The 16,722-nt window shown below is 33.3% G+C and overlaps 1 protein-coding gene across 1 annotated transcript in view; it reads left to right on the top strand.

The window, feature by feature from the left end:
• The window catches only part of LOC123658203 (RNA/RNP complex-1-interacting phosphatase homolog), a 43,422-nt gene that overhangs the window by 21,277 nt on the left and 5,423 nt on the right, over positions 1–16,722 (top strand). The window contains exons 3-6 of the mRNA XM_045593645.1: positions 2,769–2,806; positions 3,035–3,122; positions 5,059–5,138; positions 14,216–14,256. Coding sequence (XP_045449601.1) covers positions 2,769–2,806; positions 3,035–3,122; positions 5,059–5,138; positions 14,216–14,256 — 247 coding nt within the window. The remainder of the gene's footprint in view (positions 1–2,768; positions 2,807–3,034; positions 3,123–5,058; positions 5,139–14,215; positions 14,257–16,722) is intronic.

Raw genomic sequence — 16,722 nt, 5'->3', positions numbered from 1 at the left:
ATGATTTTAGAGGCTTTTGTTATTATTATCGCTCGAAATATAACATTAAAAAAAATATGTTATAGGCGTTTTTCGGATTACAATTATACCATAAGCAGTTGTGACAATAAACTTGAAAACGTGTAAATAAAATAAAGTAAGTGGATAGTAGATTTACTGTTGATGAAAAAGATTTCTTATTGTAGGTATACTACTGTACCTGCTGTGTGGCTACGGCAGTAAAGAATATAGCCACTACCTCTCTTCCCGTGGGTGTCGTAGGAGGTGACTAAGGGATAACACAGATCCATTACCACTTTGGAACCTAAAGAGCTAACTGATGGTGGGATAACCATCTAACTTCTGGCTTTGAAATACACCGACCGAAGATGGGCAGCAGCGTATTTGGTGTGACAAAGCCAGCCCCGCGGTCACCAACCCGCCTGCCCAGCGCGGTGACTATGGGCAAAACCAAAAATGGCGCGAACTTGTGGAGACCTTAACCAGCAGTGGACTGCGATAGGCTGAAGTGATGATGATGATGATGAGGTATACTACAAACGATGACATATTCAAACGGAAAATATGTTACAACAACTGGGCGATCTTTGTGTTTTTAGACATACTCGTACTTATATATCAGCAGTAACGAAAAACGAAATAGGTATTTTGATGGTAATTGGTCAACTATGACTATAACTATTGTATTATCTATATTGGTATTTTATTTTATTGCCCGATTAGAAAAAAAAATCTTCCGTCTTAAATATCTGATGAGTGGTTGGCATTCAGAATTGAGATGGAAAGTTTCTGAGTAAACATACATTTAAGTGTTCATATTATAAGTGTGATTTCTATTGATGCAATAATTGACGTAATTAAAAAATATATTGTACGTAAAATGTACATTAAATATATTTAAATGCTTTAAGTGTATATTTTACAAGTTAATATAGGTCGAAATGACGCGTGTAAATATCATAAATTCGTAAACCGTCTTATCTTAATTAATTTATCAATATATAAAAATGTAATTATAGCTGCAGGTGGTGACTTCTTTTCCATGTTTGCAAATGTAAAGTGGTCTGCCGTTAAAATAACAAATTTAATTTTATTGCCTTACACGACACGTCCAAGTAATGCGTTGTCGCGTCGTATATTTTTGTCAGCGGGTAATCAGAGATTTATTAAAGAGCATTGTTGATAATTTTATCATCATTTTCTTCATTCCAATATATCACAATTCACAAGGCTTGTTTACAAATTAATCAAATAATTAAAGTCGTATTTTCTGTCTTTTTAAAAACATTTTTAATGTAGTATCCGCTTACCAAAACATTAACAGCAACTCCAGGCGAAATGCTGTTCAGTTAGCTACTAAAGCTAAGTTCAGTTCAAAAGTTTACATACCCTAATGAATTACTGAAACACAATTAATCGTTTATTATTTTTCTTATTCAAGCTTTATATTTGTTTTAGATAATTAATGTTCTATAAAAAAAATTAAGTCTAAAGGCTATATCTTTCAAGGGCTTTATCTTTTGCCTAAGGAATATTCCGCTAGGATCATTATTTTAGTGTTTACACTAAGAAAAGTATAGGTAAGATTGAACTGTTCAAGTATAACTTATCACATAATTTAAGCACTTGATAATTGTGAACAAAGATACAACTCTAGTTTCTTTCGTATCGTTTTTTTTCCTACTTTAATAGTAAATTAAAAAAATAATCTTAAATGAATATTGAAAGAGAATGTTTTACTTTACAAAAGGAGATACTCCAATTGAACCTAGCCCACTTAGCTCACGAACAAGAATTTTTTGAAACCTTGTTTTTACTCCCATGTAAAATGATGACTTGTATTACTTGTCACAGGAGGCACAGATATAATAATTATGTAAATGACTAAGCTTTGATAATCGGGTGACTAAGCCTACTGTAATAACAGTATTGTTTATAATACTTGCAAGATAATTATTTTTGGTATGAGATATGTGAAAGGAGGTATAAGCAATAATAATTTCAGTTTGCTTCTGTGTAGTAATAAATAACTGAACGTACGAAATGTTTATAATTAATGTTGCAATCAATATGCAACATTTATATAAATAATATTTTAAGTGTCTACCTAAATTGAAAATTGACCCCTTTTGAAAACACGCCCCTCGGCTAAGAGAATTTTTATTTGATAATCTTTTTTCACCTTGTCAACACTACCGATAAATTATTTCCACCATAACAACCTATTATTAGGCACCTGACATTTCATTTATGGTGATTTTGTCCGAAATTAAAAACTTTTAACAAAATTTTTTGCCTGCGGTGCAACATAAATGAATTTTGAGATTTATGTTTGGCGTTTTATTGAAAATTATGGTAATTTTAAATTCTCACGTACATTTTGTTTTATTTATATTAACATTCTAATTTTCATATACGAGTATAACAATGATTGTTAGTATACTATAGTTTCAGTTATTCATAGTTAGATCTGGGAATTAATGTTTACGAGCCCACTAATTTAGAAATTCGGATGTCCCATCGAAAACTTGATTCCATCAGGTGGCCGGCGTCATAGGTCAACGACACCGGTGAGGTAGGGCTAGTCGATGATTGATCAGGTCTCTTATCAGTGCACTGTCGCCTACGTGCGGCATTTTCAAAGTACTATTGTCTATAACCACAATGGTGTGTACTCGTACTGATGACACAAAAATCATTACTAAGCGTATCATAATAAATTAATAATTAAGAAATAATAAATTATCTTTGTATATCTTTTGTTTAAGGTCGTGCAAAAAAACAGCGTTGTTGCAATAAAGGACATGTAAGTATGCGTGATAATATTTTTTGTCATTATTATTTTTTATTTTAGTCAGTGAGATTAAATTTTTTTTCAAATAATTGCAATCAACCGTGATGGTTCTCATTTTAGACTTGAAAAATAGTTTATATTTCAAAATATTAAAATAAAATTTGGTAAAAATTTAAATTATTATGAAATATATTTTATCTAGTCTTTCTTGTAACATTATAAATATATTTTCTTTTTCAGATGGGACATTAAAGCGCTTTTGAAAGCTATTCCAAAAATGGGGGCAGTCATAGACTTAACGAATACAGCGAAGTACTACGATCCAGGGGTACTTACTTTTGTACCTTTTTAATAAAGTTTCAAATTATCCTCTCTCTCTCTCTCTCTTTCTCAACATTTTTATTTCTGCGTAAATATAAATAATTAGAAAGAGAGAGAGAATATCTAATATATAAAATTCTCGTGTCGCGGTGTTTGTAGTTAAATTCCTCCGAAACGGCTTGACCGATTCTTCATGAAATTTTGTGTGCATATTGGGATGGTCTGAGAGTCGAACAACATATATTTTTTATCCCCCTAAATGTTAAAGGTAGTCCCACCCCTATTTGTTTTTAATTTTTAGATAAATTATTTATTCTTTATTTTATTATTTGGCGTTGAAAAATACATACACCCCTAAATTTTCACTCTTCTACCACCAAACCCTATTTTTAAATAGCGTTTAGCGGCAACATAACGTTTGCCGAGTCAGCAAGTATTATATATATTAGCTAGTAATGCCAGGTGTATTATATTGGGCAACTAACCATCAAGCTTATCTGTTGATCTATCGCGAATCTATAACAATAAAAAATAATCAAACAACCGTAATATTTTTGAAGTGATTTGTAAGTAATAAATAAAACATAAAATTTTATTGTGGGAACTTAAAACAACTTTCCAGCTAAGGATAACAATTTTTAGCTGTTAAGATAGCGCTTGTAAAATTCCCGTCTCGCCCAGTATGTACCGAATACTGGGAAGCAATAAAATTATGTTCAGCTTTACGATTGAAAGTCACATTTTCTACTACGATGCTTTGTTCGTTTCTATGTCTCATTGCCATGCATTCATCTGCTAGCATAATCCGATCATAAACTAAGTTTTCATAAACCAGCGTTTTCGTATTTTAGTAAGGCTCAGATTAATAAAATAATTTTTGAATTATAATATCATTAGCTCCGTTTTCTACAACATTGCGTTTTAGAATTTTGGTAAATGTTAACTTAGGTATTTACTTTTATTCAAAAGTTTTGTGTTCTTTTGTTTTACAATTTATGGAAAGTGTTTTTTTTTGTCCTTAATAAAATGATTGTAACCCTTAACTAAACGTTATAAAAACTTGTGAAATAATTTGTACTCTTCTTCATCATCAGTCAATTATAAGTAATATTTGAATGTTTCGTTGTCTTATATACTGTATTGTTAAGTCATAACTGAAAATATACTTGTGCCAGCAGCCGTTCTATCTGTCAAATTATTGGACGTAAAAATAATTTATTTTCGTAATTGCACAATCTTCGTAGCGTTTTGTGCAATATGCGTGGTTATTATGTAGTCTTGTTGTCATACGCCGACACCGATCAAGTACTGGAAAATAACATATAGACATATGTTATCTTCCATTATATTCACAGTTGCCAGGAAATTCGAAATTAGGCCCATCTCAAAAAGGCTTCATGCACGTTATCTTTTGTACTGTCGTTGCGCTAATGGCAGACACAACTAAATATAAGATATTCGCTAGATATACACAAAGCTAAATACGTATCCAGTTTAGTGGAGGTAATATACATATATAATTTATATTTAAGAAATATCTAAAGGTTACGCTTCAGGCTGTAATATCCCACGGCTGGGCATAGGCCTCTATCTCCATGTAGGAGGAGGATCAGAGCTTAATCCACCACGCTGCTCCAATGCGAGTTGGCGGATATATTCCCTACTATGAGTAACGATCGCTATCAGGTTTACATGATAACGACAGGGATCGATAGTTTAACGTGCTCTCCGAGGCACGGTGGGGAGACCCACAAGGACTGCACAAACACCCAGACCACGGAAAACATCGGTATGGCAAATACAGTTGTTTGTCATGTGCGGGGATCGAACCCGCAACCCCCAGCGCAACAGCCACAAACCAGTGACCGTTGCGCCAATCTAAAGGTTGAAGAGAATATTTTTTTCAATGTTTTTTTTTCTAAGGTTATTTTTTATTTTTGTAGGAACTGAAGTCAAACGGTATTTTATATAAGAAAATTTTAGTGCCAGGACGCCAAATACCACCGGAGGAAAGCGTCAATGTGTAAGATGCTTTATATTAAAATTATAATTTTTTTTTATTTTACTAAACTGACTTAATATAAATAGTAATATCTAAATTTTATTTTTTAAGTCATCCCTATTTCCATACCATTGAATCTTGTTGTATCTTTTCGAATTTTTCCAAATGTGTCAAATTTTTTTTTCAAATGAATAGGAATTTTTTTTCACGCGGAACTTGATCTATTATACCTACAGAACCCCAATTGAAGAAACGCAGCTAGGAGTCGAACTTATATCTAAATCATTTCACACCCTTATAGGTAATTACCTAACTAATATTAAAAAGAGGAAATATTTGATTGTTTGTTTGCATTGAATAGGCTCCGAAACTACTGAACCGATTTGAAAAATTCTTTCATTGTTGCGAAACTACACTATCACCGGATCTGAGGCTATAACATATATTTTCTAAAAATTAGAGCTAAAACTCCCAAGAATGTAACCTCAAGTGTAGAAAAATAACTAAAATATTCTTTTCTAATAAAATAACATTATATTATATTTACATTAAGGGTTTCCCTATACATTATGAAATAAATAACAAAAAAAAATCATTAAAATGAAAATAAAAGTTCATTAAAATAATAATATTCAAACTTTCTTCATTTAGTAACCAGACACAAATAGAAGGGTTTATAATATAAAATAAAAATAAAAATCTTTTATAAAACTAAATAAACATCGTCAAGCAACATAGGCTCATGTTATATATATCACATATGATTGTTTATGTGTATATTTTTGTTTTTGAAATTTTTAACCGACTTACAAAAAAGGAGGAGGTTCTCAATTCGACTGTATTTTTTTTTTTTTTTTTTTTTTTTTTATGTATGTTACATCAGAACTTTTGATTGGGTGGAGCGATTTCGACAAATTTTCTTTTAATCGAAAGGTGGTGTGTGCCGATTGGTCCCATTTAAATTTATTTGAGATCTAACAACTGCTTTTCGAGCTATATCTAATAATACGTTTTTACTTGACGCTTTTTTCGTCGACCTACGTTGTATTGTACCGCATAACTTTCTACTGGATGTACCGATGTTGATAATTCTTTTTTTGTTGGAAAGGAGCTATCCCAAGTTTAGTACCATGATAAGGAAACCAGGATCTGATGATGGGATCCCAGAGAAATTGATGGAAATTCTTGAAAATCCGCAATAACTTTTTACTGGGTGTACCGATTTTGATAATTCTTTTTTTGTTGGAAAGAAGATATCTTTAGTTTAGTACCATGATAAGGAAACCAGGATCTGATGATGGGATCCCAGAAAAATCGAGGGAACTTCTTGAAAATCCGCAATAACTTTTTACTGGGTGTACCGATTTTAATAATTTTTAATTTAATCGAAAGCTGATGTTTGTCATGTGGTCACGTATAAATTTTATTCTGATCTGATAACTACTTTTTGAGTAATCTTTGATAACGCGCAGTTACTTGACTATTTTTTCGTCGATCTACGTTGTATTACTCGTCGATGTAATTGAAGTCGGTTTTTTTTCGTTTGCGAGCAAACACAATTATTGTTAAATATCTATAATAAAGTAAAACCTGTTCTATTTACTTTGCTTCACACATTCACACATTCGAATATATAATGTTTCTATTTAATCACTTTTTTAAATTAATCTTTTAATCTCTCGTAAAAAAAACTAACACTTTTTATACTTAAAAATGGCGAAATTCCGAGTTATATTTTGTTTCACTATTTTTCTTTCTCAATGTTGGACAAATTTCTAAAAAACGCTGACGTGAATTCTTTTTTTATTTCTGATTAAAATATTAGATAATATACGGAGGGATATTATTATTAATAAAAAAGTGTTTTTCGGATGTTTTCGCGTTTTATTAAGTTTTTTAGATGCCCGACGTTTAATAAACCGACGACTTAATAAACCGCGATAAAATCCGAAAAAGTTGTTTTATTATAATGACTAAAATTCGCATAAACATTAGAAAACAATATTTAAACATATTCATCAGTCATCAGTCAGATATATTATGATGAGTGCAATTTGCGTAAACATTAAGAAACAAAAAATATTAACTAAATATAATATTTAATCTACGTTTATTTTTGTTTTGACAACTAACAAAATAAATTTACAGACAACAGTATTAACTGTGATATAAACGCTGTAAATCAAAAAGCGTAGCCATCGATAAATACGATTTACTTGTACTGATGTATGTTACCTTTTTGCACTCGCCGCGGATTTTAATTTGAAGCGTCGAATTGGCGCCATTCGTAGGCCGAATATGGGTAATGTTATAAATCTCTGCGCATGCGTGGGCGTTGTCGGCGCGCCTGAGGGCCGCAGTCGCTCGAAGCTAGTGTAGCGTAGTGGTACCACTGGTACCTCTTCGGATTCAATTGAAGCCGGTCACATCTAGCTCTTGTGTTCATTGGCGGCGCGCTGCGTCTGCCTCCCACGCGTTCTCCGATGCCTTTTGGAATTTGAAAGGCATTTGTCGCTTGTGCATGTCGCCCTCCAAGTAACACATGTCTCACTACTTATGATGAATAAAAAAATATAAACACGTTCATTATATACTCCCGATATCAAATTATTTAATTGAATATAAAAGTATAAAAAAATATATATTACAACAGTGGCATTCGTCAGATTATTATCACCTGCATAAACTTTAAGAGCTTTAACTCAAAGATTATCTCAGTCATTTGTTTAGTCTTTTGTTAGAGGATGCGCTACGACGATGGCATCGTCATAAATAACCATCGGCATTTCTCAGATACTTCGTCCCTGTTATCGCGCCCGTGAGCCTCGCATCTGTCTGTTAGGTCTAGACAAATGTGCCACCCGTACAACTACTTCTAAAAGGGCGCTTTGTGACGTTTTAGAAAATAGTTGGCGTGGCATTAACAAACATTTATAAATAGTTATTGACTATGTATCCCTTTGTAAATACAAATAAAATAATAAAATGTTACACACGTACCAAATGTATCGTGTTAATACCTTCGTTGTGACCTTTCCCTGTACGATACGAAGATGATCAGGCGCACGCACGTAATGATGCTCGCGTGCCTCGACCGTTTGTTCATTTATCACGGCTATATTTTTACTTGTTTTCCATGTCGACTGTCCACAATCATGTCGTCATTACAAACCAGCTCATGTACCAAACAATCAGGCCGACTATAAATTGTGACCACCGTTGAAGTAAGGATTGTCGGATTAATAGATTTTTATGATTCAAGACTATAAAGGATTTCCGAGGGGTTCATTTTTTTATATTTAGTGGCCGCTAATGAATACTTATTGCCTTTCATGCATTTTCAATTCACATACGAATGTGATGCCGGATATGTGATGTAGAATCATCAATATATTCAAATTGTGATTAAAATCATCGGTTGATGCTATCGATTGTTTCAATATTTATACATTGGATACCGTATCATCTACTCACGCTAAATCCGCGTTAAAGCTTTTTTCGTTAACATTTTTTGTTTGGTAATCTATTAGCACATGATTGAGAGTTATTTCGAGACAATTTGACAGTGCTGTATTAAGTCATTTCCTATTTTTAACTTGTTCTACTCAAGTTTTTAATGGGAAAACCGAAAAAAGTTGTTTTGAATTGAGTGGCGCAGCCTAATTGGTAGGAACTAGAAGCTGTCATTGACGTCAGAGAACTACACAGGCTTTGTAATAGCTATGGAGTTTAAAGAGGTAAAAATTAAACAAAGAGTTGAAATTTTTTAAATTTTCAAGAGTACAGAAAGATGAAGTTTGTTTTTATTTAGAGTACAATTCATAGAACTATTGAAGAAACAAACGGAGGGTTTTTATAATGTCTGTAATAATATGGTTGCTAACGTGGCTATTACTAGTGGTTACCGCGTTTCATTCGAAGTAATAACCGATCTTAATGTCGACAATGTTATAGTTTCCTTCCATTACATCGCTGCTATATAATCATTTATAGACCACACATGTAATAATTGAGACATTGGACAAATATGTATTATTATACTTGCTTATCTTATTATTGTGCATAGTTCGACTTGTCAGTGAGCCTTACGAAATTGCTCGCGCTGACCTGTGGGACTTAATTAAAATCGGGTTATGAAACATGTTCAAATACATGTATTGATTAGGGCATAATCTTGTTTTAATGTACGTAATCATTATTCTGATCGTGTAATGCTAGGTTCGTTGAATATATTTCAAAATTTACTATAATCTAATTACCATACGCTGGTGATGTCAATATATATAAATTATTTTTAATAAATATTTCATATTTTTCAGTACGGTTTTTTACGTCAGTAATTTTTGATTCTTACTTGCTGTAAATTTTAAGAAAATTTGAACAGAATGACCGCTTCATAATAAAATGTAACATTGAATCCCACAATTGGTTATTCGTTATGGCCTCAATATAAACTGATGAATTACATTATTAAGTGTACAGTCATTAATTATAATATTTATTTATAAGTTGTGAAGTATTAAATAATTCGAATATTTATTGTTCCACGATATAAGCGATGGTACTTAAATTAATCACAAAAATGACTCACGATTAATGTTTCGAGTATTTTGTTCCGCGGTTTATGTATAACTGGCGCCGGCTTTTGATGCTAATTAATTAGCACATCCTACATGTTCATTAGCTGACGAATGCATATTGAGGCGTTTATTGCTCTTAAGTTTCAGACGAAGATTTCCTTTTAAAATAAAAAGTTTAAGCAATAAAATGCTGCAAAACATAATTCTCAGCACCGTTTAGATATAACGACATAAAAATCAATGTTTTATTTATATTTAGTATGTCTGAGGTCTCAGAAATATTATTTTATTTCCATACTATCAATAAATTTTAACTAAATTCCTGTTTACAATTCAGGTCGCGACTTACATAAACCATTACTTTATACATTATTTTTAGCGGTTTGTTTTTAAAATCCTTTTAAGGCAATATCATAAACCGCAAAGGCTTGCTTATTCTGTGAACCGACAATTGTCATCTGTAGGCACTGAATCATTGCATCTAATTGAGATGGGCTTACTAGTCTTGTACTGAACACGTAATACTTATGTGACGTCTCGTGAGTCACAATTTGTGAGAATATTCTTAAAGGGAATTGTGTAACTCGTTGTTGGGTGGTCGTAAAACTAAGTATATTCATATGTTATTGCGGTTTTTTATGAAACAAAGACGTAAGCTTCGATGCTTTAATTGTAATCGTTAACAAATATATAAGTTTTATAAGTCTGAGTAAGTTCGATGGTAACTTTAAGAATTATCTATGATTATATTATTCTATGAATTCAAGTTGGACCTTTGGGTTCAAATTGTCAGAAGAAAATAGGTACGTAATATAAGTCGGTGTATTTAGTATCTGTACTTTATACATACATATAAATAAAATTGAAGTGCCTATCTGTGATTTCAAAATAACTGTGTTTTTTCAAGTGCGTGTAGTTAAACACTAAAAGACACGCAAACGATTTTAAAATTTCTGTCTGTCTATCTGGCTGTCTGTCTTTCTGTTTGTCCGATCTATATGTTCGGAACGGCTGAACCGTTGTTAATGGGACTTTCACTAGAAGATAGAGGAGTTTCTGGAGCAATATTAATTCTTTATCTAAGGATTCCCGTAAAATCGGGATTGACTCGGGAAAATACCGTGTTTACCGCGGCCGCCTACACCCCGTCCAGATAGATATGAAATAGCCATATGTTTTCTATTAAATATGATAATTTTTGCAATCATGGTAATTTACTCTGTAGTTAGTTTAGACTTGTTGATATTATTTTAATTTGTTTGTATTATACTTCATATCAATTTTTAAATTTCGCTGCTCGAGGTGGTGGCAATGAGCCTATAGTATAGGCATAGGCAGTTAATAGTAATAAATTTAGTGTAATACATATACAGTGAGGTCAGAATGGGAGGAGGGATGTTCAGGTAAATCTCACTCAATCCCACCTAAGGGGGAGAGGAGCCTAAACTAATCTAAAAATAGCTTACCTGATTAATGGATGGCCTCTTTAAATAACATCATAAAATGTGAACAGTTCGTTACAACCATGCAAAAATATAATTCGGAACTTGTTATATTTGTATTCGTTTTATTCAGACGCATCTATCCGATAAAATCTTTCCTTTATAGTTAAATTTATAGTTAGATTTCACGAGCTGATGAGATGGTCCAGTGGACGCACTAAAAATGAACTGTCGTAGGTTTAGTACAGTGTTTTAGTACATTCTGCTTGTCTTGCTCGTTTACGTCAACACTTCCCTTTGACCTTTGGCCCACGGGACAGTTACAATACATGTCTCTGCTTTTAAGGACGCTCTGGATTGCATGGGAACCATCCGAATCCTTATCTCGCGTTGTATCAAAATGTCGCCTATTATCTCAGTTTCGACCACTTGCTTGTAGAGCACGGACATGTACGCTGTACGCTACCATGATGGATGCGCTCGTATCACGTATGTGAGGTCTGTTGTTAAGGGTGAGACTACTTTCATCTATCAGATCTGATTACTTGACATATGTGATACCGATGTCTTGCAATGTCACGACTAACATTATCACAATCAAGGTCATCGTTAACGATTCATCATAATACACTAATGAAGACTTGTAAAGACTAGTTTATTTTAAACCGGATGATATTTGTGATTTGATCTGCGTGTCTTATTATAACGACATGATACCCACCTCTGCAGTTTTTGCTTGGTGAGTGTGTAAGACAAAGCGAGTTACGATTTTATTTCTCAACAAATAAAATATTGTATATTTTAAAGTTCTATTGAATTATACACATTTCTAAAGATGAGATGGAGAGTCAGTAATAAGTATTTTAAAGGTGCGTGTGTCGATTAATAAAAAGACCGCACAGGCTTGGTGACTGATCGGATATCTTGGATTACCCATTGGAGATCGCACATTGATAAGACAACATATTAGGTTGCTACATGATATCTCGTATAAACCTTTAGGCACGCAAATATGACCGTGGTCCTCATTTCCGTCCTTTCTGTTGTAAAGGGTTTTAATAATTGCAGCGACGTACCTCGCAGTTACATAAATTTTCCAGTAACGCCGCGGCGAGGCACGGCCTTTGCCGCATGAAAAATACCCGGATTATAACTCGGGAGCGATCTACCGACAGATAACGCCGCTAGATATAAATTATCTCACAACCGTAAGACGCGACTAATATTAAATAAGAAAGCATGTAATTCACGTTGGTTCGATCTACACAGCCAAGCAATAAAATACACAATTCTGACAGTTTTTAAATAATGACGTCCGTGTTGGTTGGTTACTCAGGAAATGCTTAGAAAGTTTAAATTCAGTTTGGCCCTAAAGTCATTCAATCTCAGTTTTGATTTCTTTTGATAAGGTTTTCATTTTAATTATTGTTTTAAAATTTAAAATCAAATTATAGGACGGATAATTATTTGAATATGTACATAATTATCAAATTTCACATAGTATTTTTCATCAAAAATTCTCATTTCTCATTTCCTTTTGTGAACCGATTGCGTAGAAATACGCCACGAGATGAAGAAAAAATAATGTTCCTCGAAATTATACTAAACGCTAAGTATGAAAAAAAAATATGGAAATAAAATAAATGAATGCAAATGTTTGCGCCATAAACTAAAGAGTCGTAAATAAGATGAATTCAGTGAATATTTTTTTTACTAAAGTTCTTAGATTATGACAACGAGCTCGAAGTTGTTGCCTCTTCAAATAAGAAGTCTGCTTAAGATGATCTAGTCAATCTCGGAATATCGGTCGCTAAATTGTACTTAAGACCCGTTTCAATGAATTTGCGGAATCGTGGCTTTATGCATAATTAAACTGTTTATTCTTTGGCGCCAGTCGCCACACATCGTGAATAGTTTCGATTTATAAATCTTATTGGATTGAGGTTTTTATGTTTGTTTGTTAATACGGTCTTTGTTTAGCCGCCATAGCTAGCAATTCCAATTACTGTTTCACGGTTAATTTTAAGAACGGTAATTAAAACAATCGTTTATTTTTTTTATTACTTACATATTTTGTTTATAAGTTTAACACAACGTGATCTTCTTACTTAGGTTTTTACGTAAACGTGGGGGAAATCCAAGTAAATAGTAAAGCACTTTTATATATAACTAGCGATCCGCCCCGGCTTCTCACGATTGCAAAAACTATCAGTGTTTTATATTACCTATGCATGTATTATAAATATAAACCTTCCACTGGAATCACTCTATTTACTAAAGAAAACCGCATCAAAATCCGTTGTGTAGTTTTAAAGATCTTGGTATACAGATAGCGAAAAGCGACCTTGTTTTGTACTATGTAATGATAAATAATAATTTACATGACAAATCTCAATCATTAGTGTGCCATCAGACATCTTTTAAGTGACATAACTTGAGGTTTATTTATCGTTGAAACTGGTTAAAATATCAATTTGCATCAGTAAAGACCACCCTTAGTCATCATTTCAGAAAATTCCATACGTATTCGGCGCCACCTCTCCTATTACATAAAAGACATTCGTTATGATTAAAACAAACATAATTCACCAAATAGGCAGAAATGCAATCTACCGGTCGGCAGAAACGCCTTGTAATTCTGGGACGCCCACTGATCATGCGGTTTTTAGGTGTAAAAAAATCGATTAAAGTATGGCGACACGCTGTGATCGATACATGACAATATTTCATCTTGGACAGCCGCGTCGTAGTTTTAACATTTTTGTGAATTTCAATTAAATATTATGCGACGCAGAGATGTTACATATCATTTTACCTTGTCGCCAAGCTTATTGATGTTTCACTATTAGAAACAAGGTATTATGGAGTGTTGGAATGCAATAAAATTACACAACAAGCAGTTTCTAGTTCAAAATAAAGACCATTAGCGTTTATTGTTATTTATAGTTTATCATATTTTACACCTATAGTTTTATGTGTGTTAATTTAATCGTGTGTTTTGATTCTTCTCTGGTTTTTATTTGATTTTTATTATTTGTACTGATTATTCTTATTTTAAATTAACGTTTCTTTGCAGGTTTATGGAGACCATGGATTATTTTCTCAAGAAAAATGATGGTGAGTTAATATTGAAACACGTAGACACACACACGATATCCTTTTATATCTTCACTATATCCAATTAAAATATGCTGTGTGGCTTTCTTGTCCCATTTTAAACGTTTCTGTTTAGGGACATGAACCATCACTTTGCTGCCAAATAAACGTAAGTGACTCAAGTCTGGTTTAGATCCATACCACAGTTCATATGGAGTTTTATCCAATCCTGATGCAATAGAACGGTTTTTTAAATATACAGCAGTATTGGCCGCCTCAGCCCAAAACTTTTTGTCTAACTTTGCATCATATAATAAACATTTAGCCTTCTCCACAACTGTACGGTTGGCTCTTTCACTAAGACCATTCTGTTCTGGAGTGTAATTATTTGATTTTTGATGTATTATACCAGCACGATTTAAGTAAGTTGCAAACTCCTTATTACAATATTCTAGTCCATTATCGGTTCTCAATATTTTTATTTTTTTACTTTGTTGATTTTCAACAACTGATTTGAACTCTTTAAATCTGTTGAAAACTTCATTTTTGTGCTTCAGAAAATAAATGAAAGTCATTCGACTATAATCATCGATAAATAACAAGAAGTATCGAGCACCACTCAAAGAATTTGTTTCCATGGGACCACAAATATCACTGTGAATTCTGTGTAGCGTTTCTGTGCTTCGCTCACCCACATGTGAAAAGGGTAATCTCATTTGTTTCCCTTCACAGCAAACAGAACATTGAGACTTGGATATATCAAACTTACTATCATATGACAAGCCATCCACAATACCATTTCTCATTTTATGCATATCTTGACTATTTATATGTGCAAGTCTTCTGTGCCATAGCTTTCCACTAACCACTGGAGCAGCCAACAAACAACTATGTGGTTGTAATCTTAGCTTATAAACACCGTCTGTTAAATCCGCAGTCGCAACTAACCTATTGTTCTTGTCTCGAATATAACAGTGCTTCTCTTTGAATATGACATTATTACCATTTTTAATAAGCTCACTTACTGATAATAAATTGGTTGTAAGACTTGGAATACACAGTACATTTTTAACTGTTATTTGACATTTTAATTCTGAAACAATGTCTACGTCTCCGGAACAAACCACTGGCACTTTTGATTTATTAGCAACAACTATTTCTGGTAAACACGGCGTTAAGTTCACGTTCTTTACCCAATCTTTATTTGCAGTCATATGTGCGCTTGCTCCAGAGTCCACGTACCATTCTTTCTTATTAAACTTTCCATTCAGAAAAACAACATTAAATAAGCATTTACTTGCATTTTTCTTTAACATAGGGCACTGATTTCGATAATGTCCATCTTCTTTACACTTGTAACATGTGATTGACTTTTTTGACGTATTCTCAGTCACTATTTTTTTATTTGAGGTAGAAAATGATCCGCCATGTTTCTTTGTGTTGTTACTAGAAGAATATTTATTTTTCACTGCTAATGCTGCGCCATTATTTTCAAAACCACTATTAATCTCCATGTCGAGTAATTTTGATTTAATGACATCCGCAGTAATCGAAATACCTGAGTGTTCAATTGCCATAATCATCGGAGAATAACGATCGGACAATCCGGCTAATAGTAACGATCCTATCCACTCATCTGTTATAATAAATCCCGTTCCATTTAACCTTTGAGCTGTTTCAATCATTTGTGTCACATAGGTAGCCATCGAGTCACAATTTTCAAGCCTTATGGATATTAAATTTCGAAGGAGGGTAATTTTTCTTGAAAAACCACAATCGTCATACATAACTTTTAATTTATGCCATAATTCTGCTGAGCTCTTGGTGTTTTTTATGTGCACGTACAAAACTGGATCTATCGTTAATATTAACTTTGCCTTCGTTTTGGCGTCATCAGTCGGCTTTATTTCAAAATCTGCCGTTGGTTTGATGTACTTGTCCATACCTTCAAGTACCAACAAGCTTTCGGCCGCAAAACACCACTCGTCATAGTTCTCCCTGCCTTTTAATTTCGGCACACTAGCAATATAGTTCATTGTCGTGTTTCTGCGATACAACTTACACAATTTACCTATTTTAAATTATAAAATAACTGATAAACCGGTAGAAAGCCCATAACCTATTGAAACACGTAGTTGGTTCGCAACAGACTAAAAATATTTATTTATGCCTTGGATACTATACATTTTGATACAACATCATAACAGTTAAACTAACGAAATCTCCACTCATTTTTAGGAGAAATAATTAAATTTTGATGACGCGATAGCGCAACGGTCACAGCGTTGGATTGCAGCTGTTGCGCTGGCGGTTTCGGGTTCGATCCCCGCACATGGCATGCAATTTTATTGGCCATACAGATCTGTGCGTGCGTGGCGTTTGTTCTTGTGTATTTTGTCTCCGGACCCCCCGACACAGGAATAAATCCTAGTGGTCATTGTCCTAGCCGAGTCGAGTAATACCGCCTTCTATCCTGGCTGCGAGCGA

The sequence above is a fragment of the Melitaea cinxia genome, chromosome 12 (assembly GCF_905220565.1).
Source record: "Melitaea cinxia chromosome 12, ilMelCinx1.1, whole genome shotgun sequence".
Taxonomy (NCBI): Eukaryota; Metazoa; Arthropoda; class Insecta; order Lepidoptera; family Nymphalidae; genus Melitaea; species Melitaea cinxia.
The sequence above is the reverse complement of the archived record's forward strand: the minus strand, read 5'-3'. Positions and strand labels throughout refer to the sequence as shown.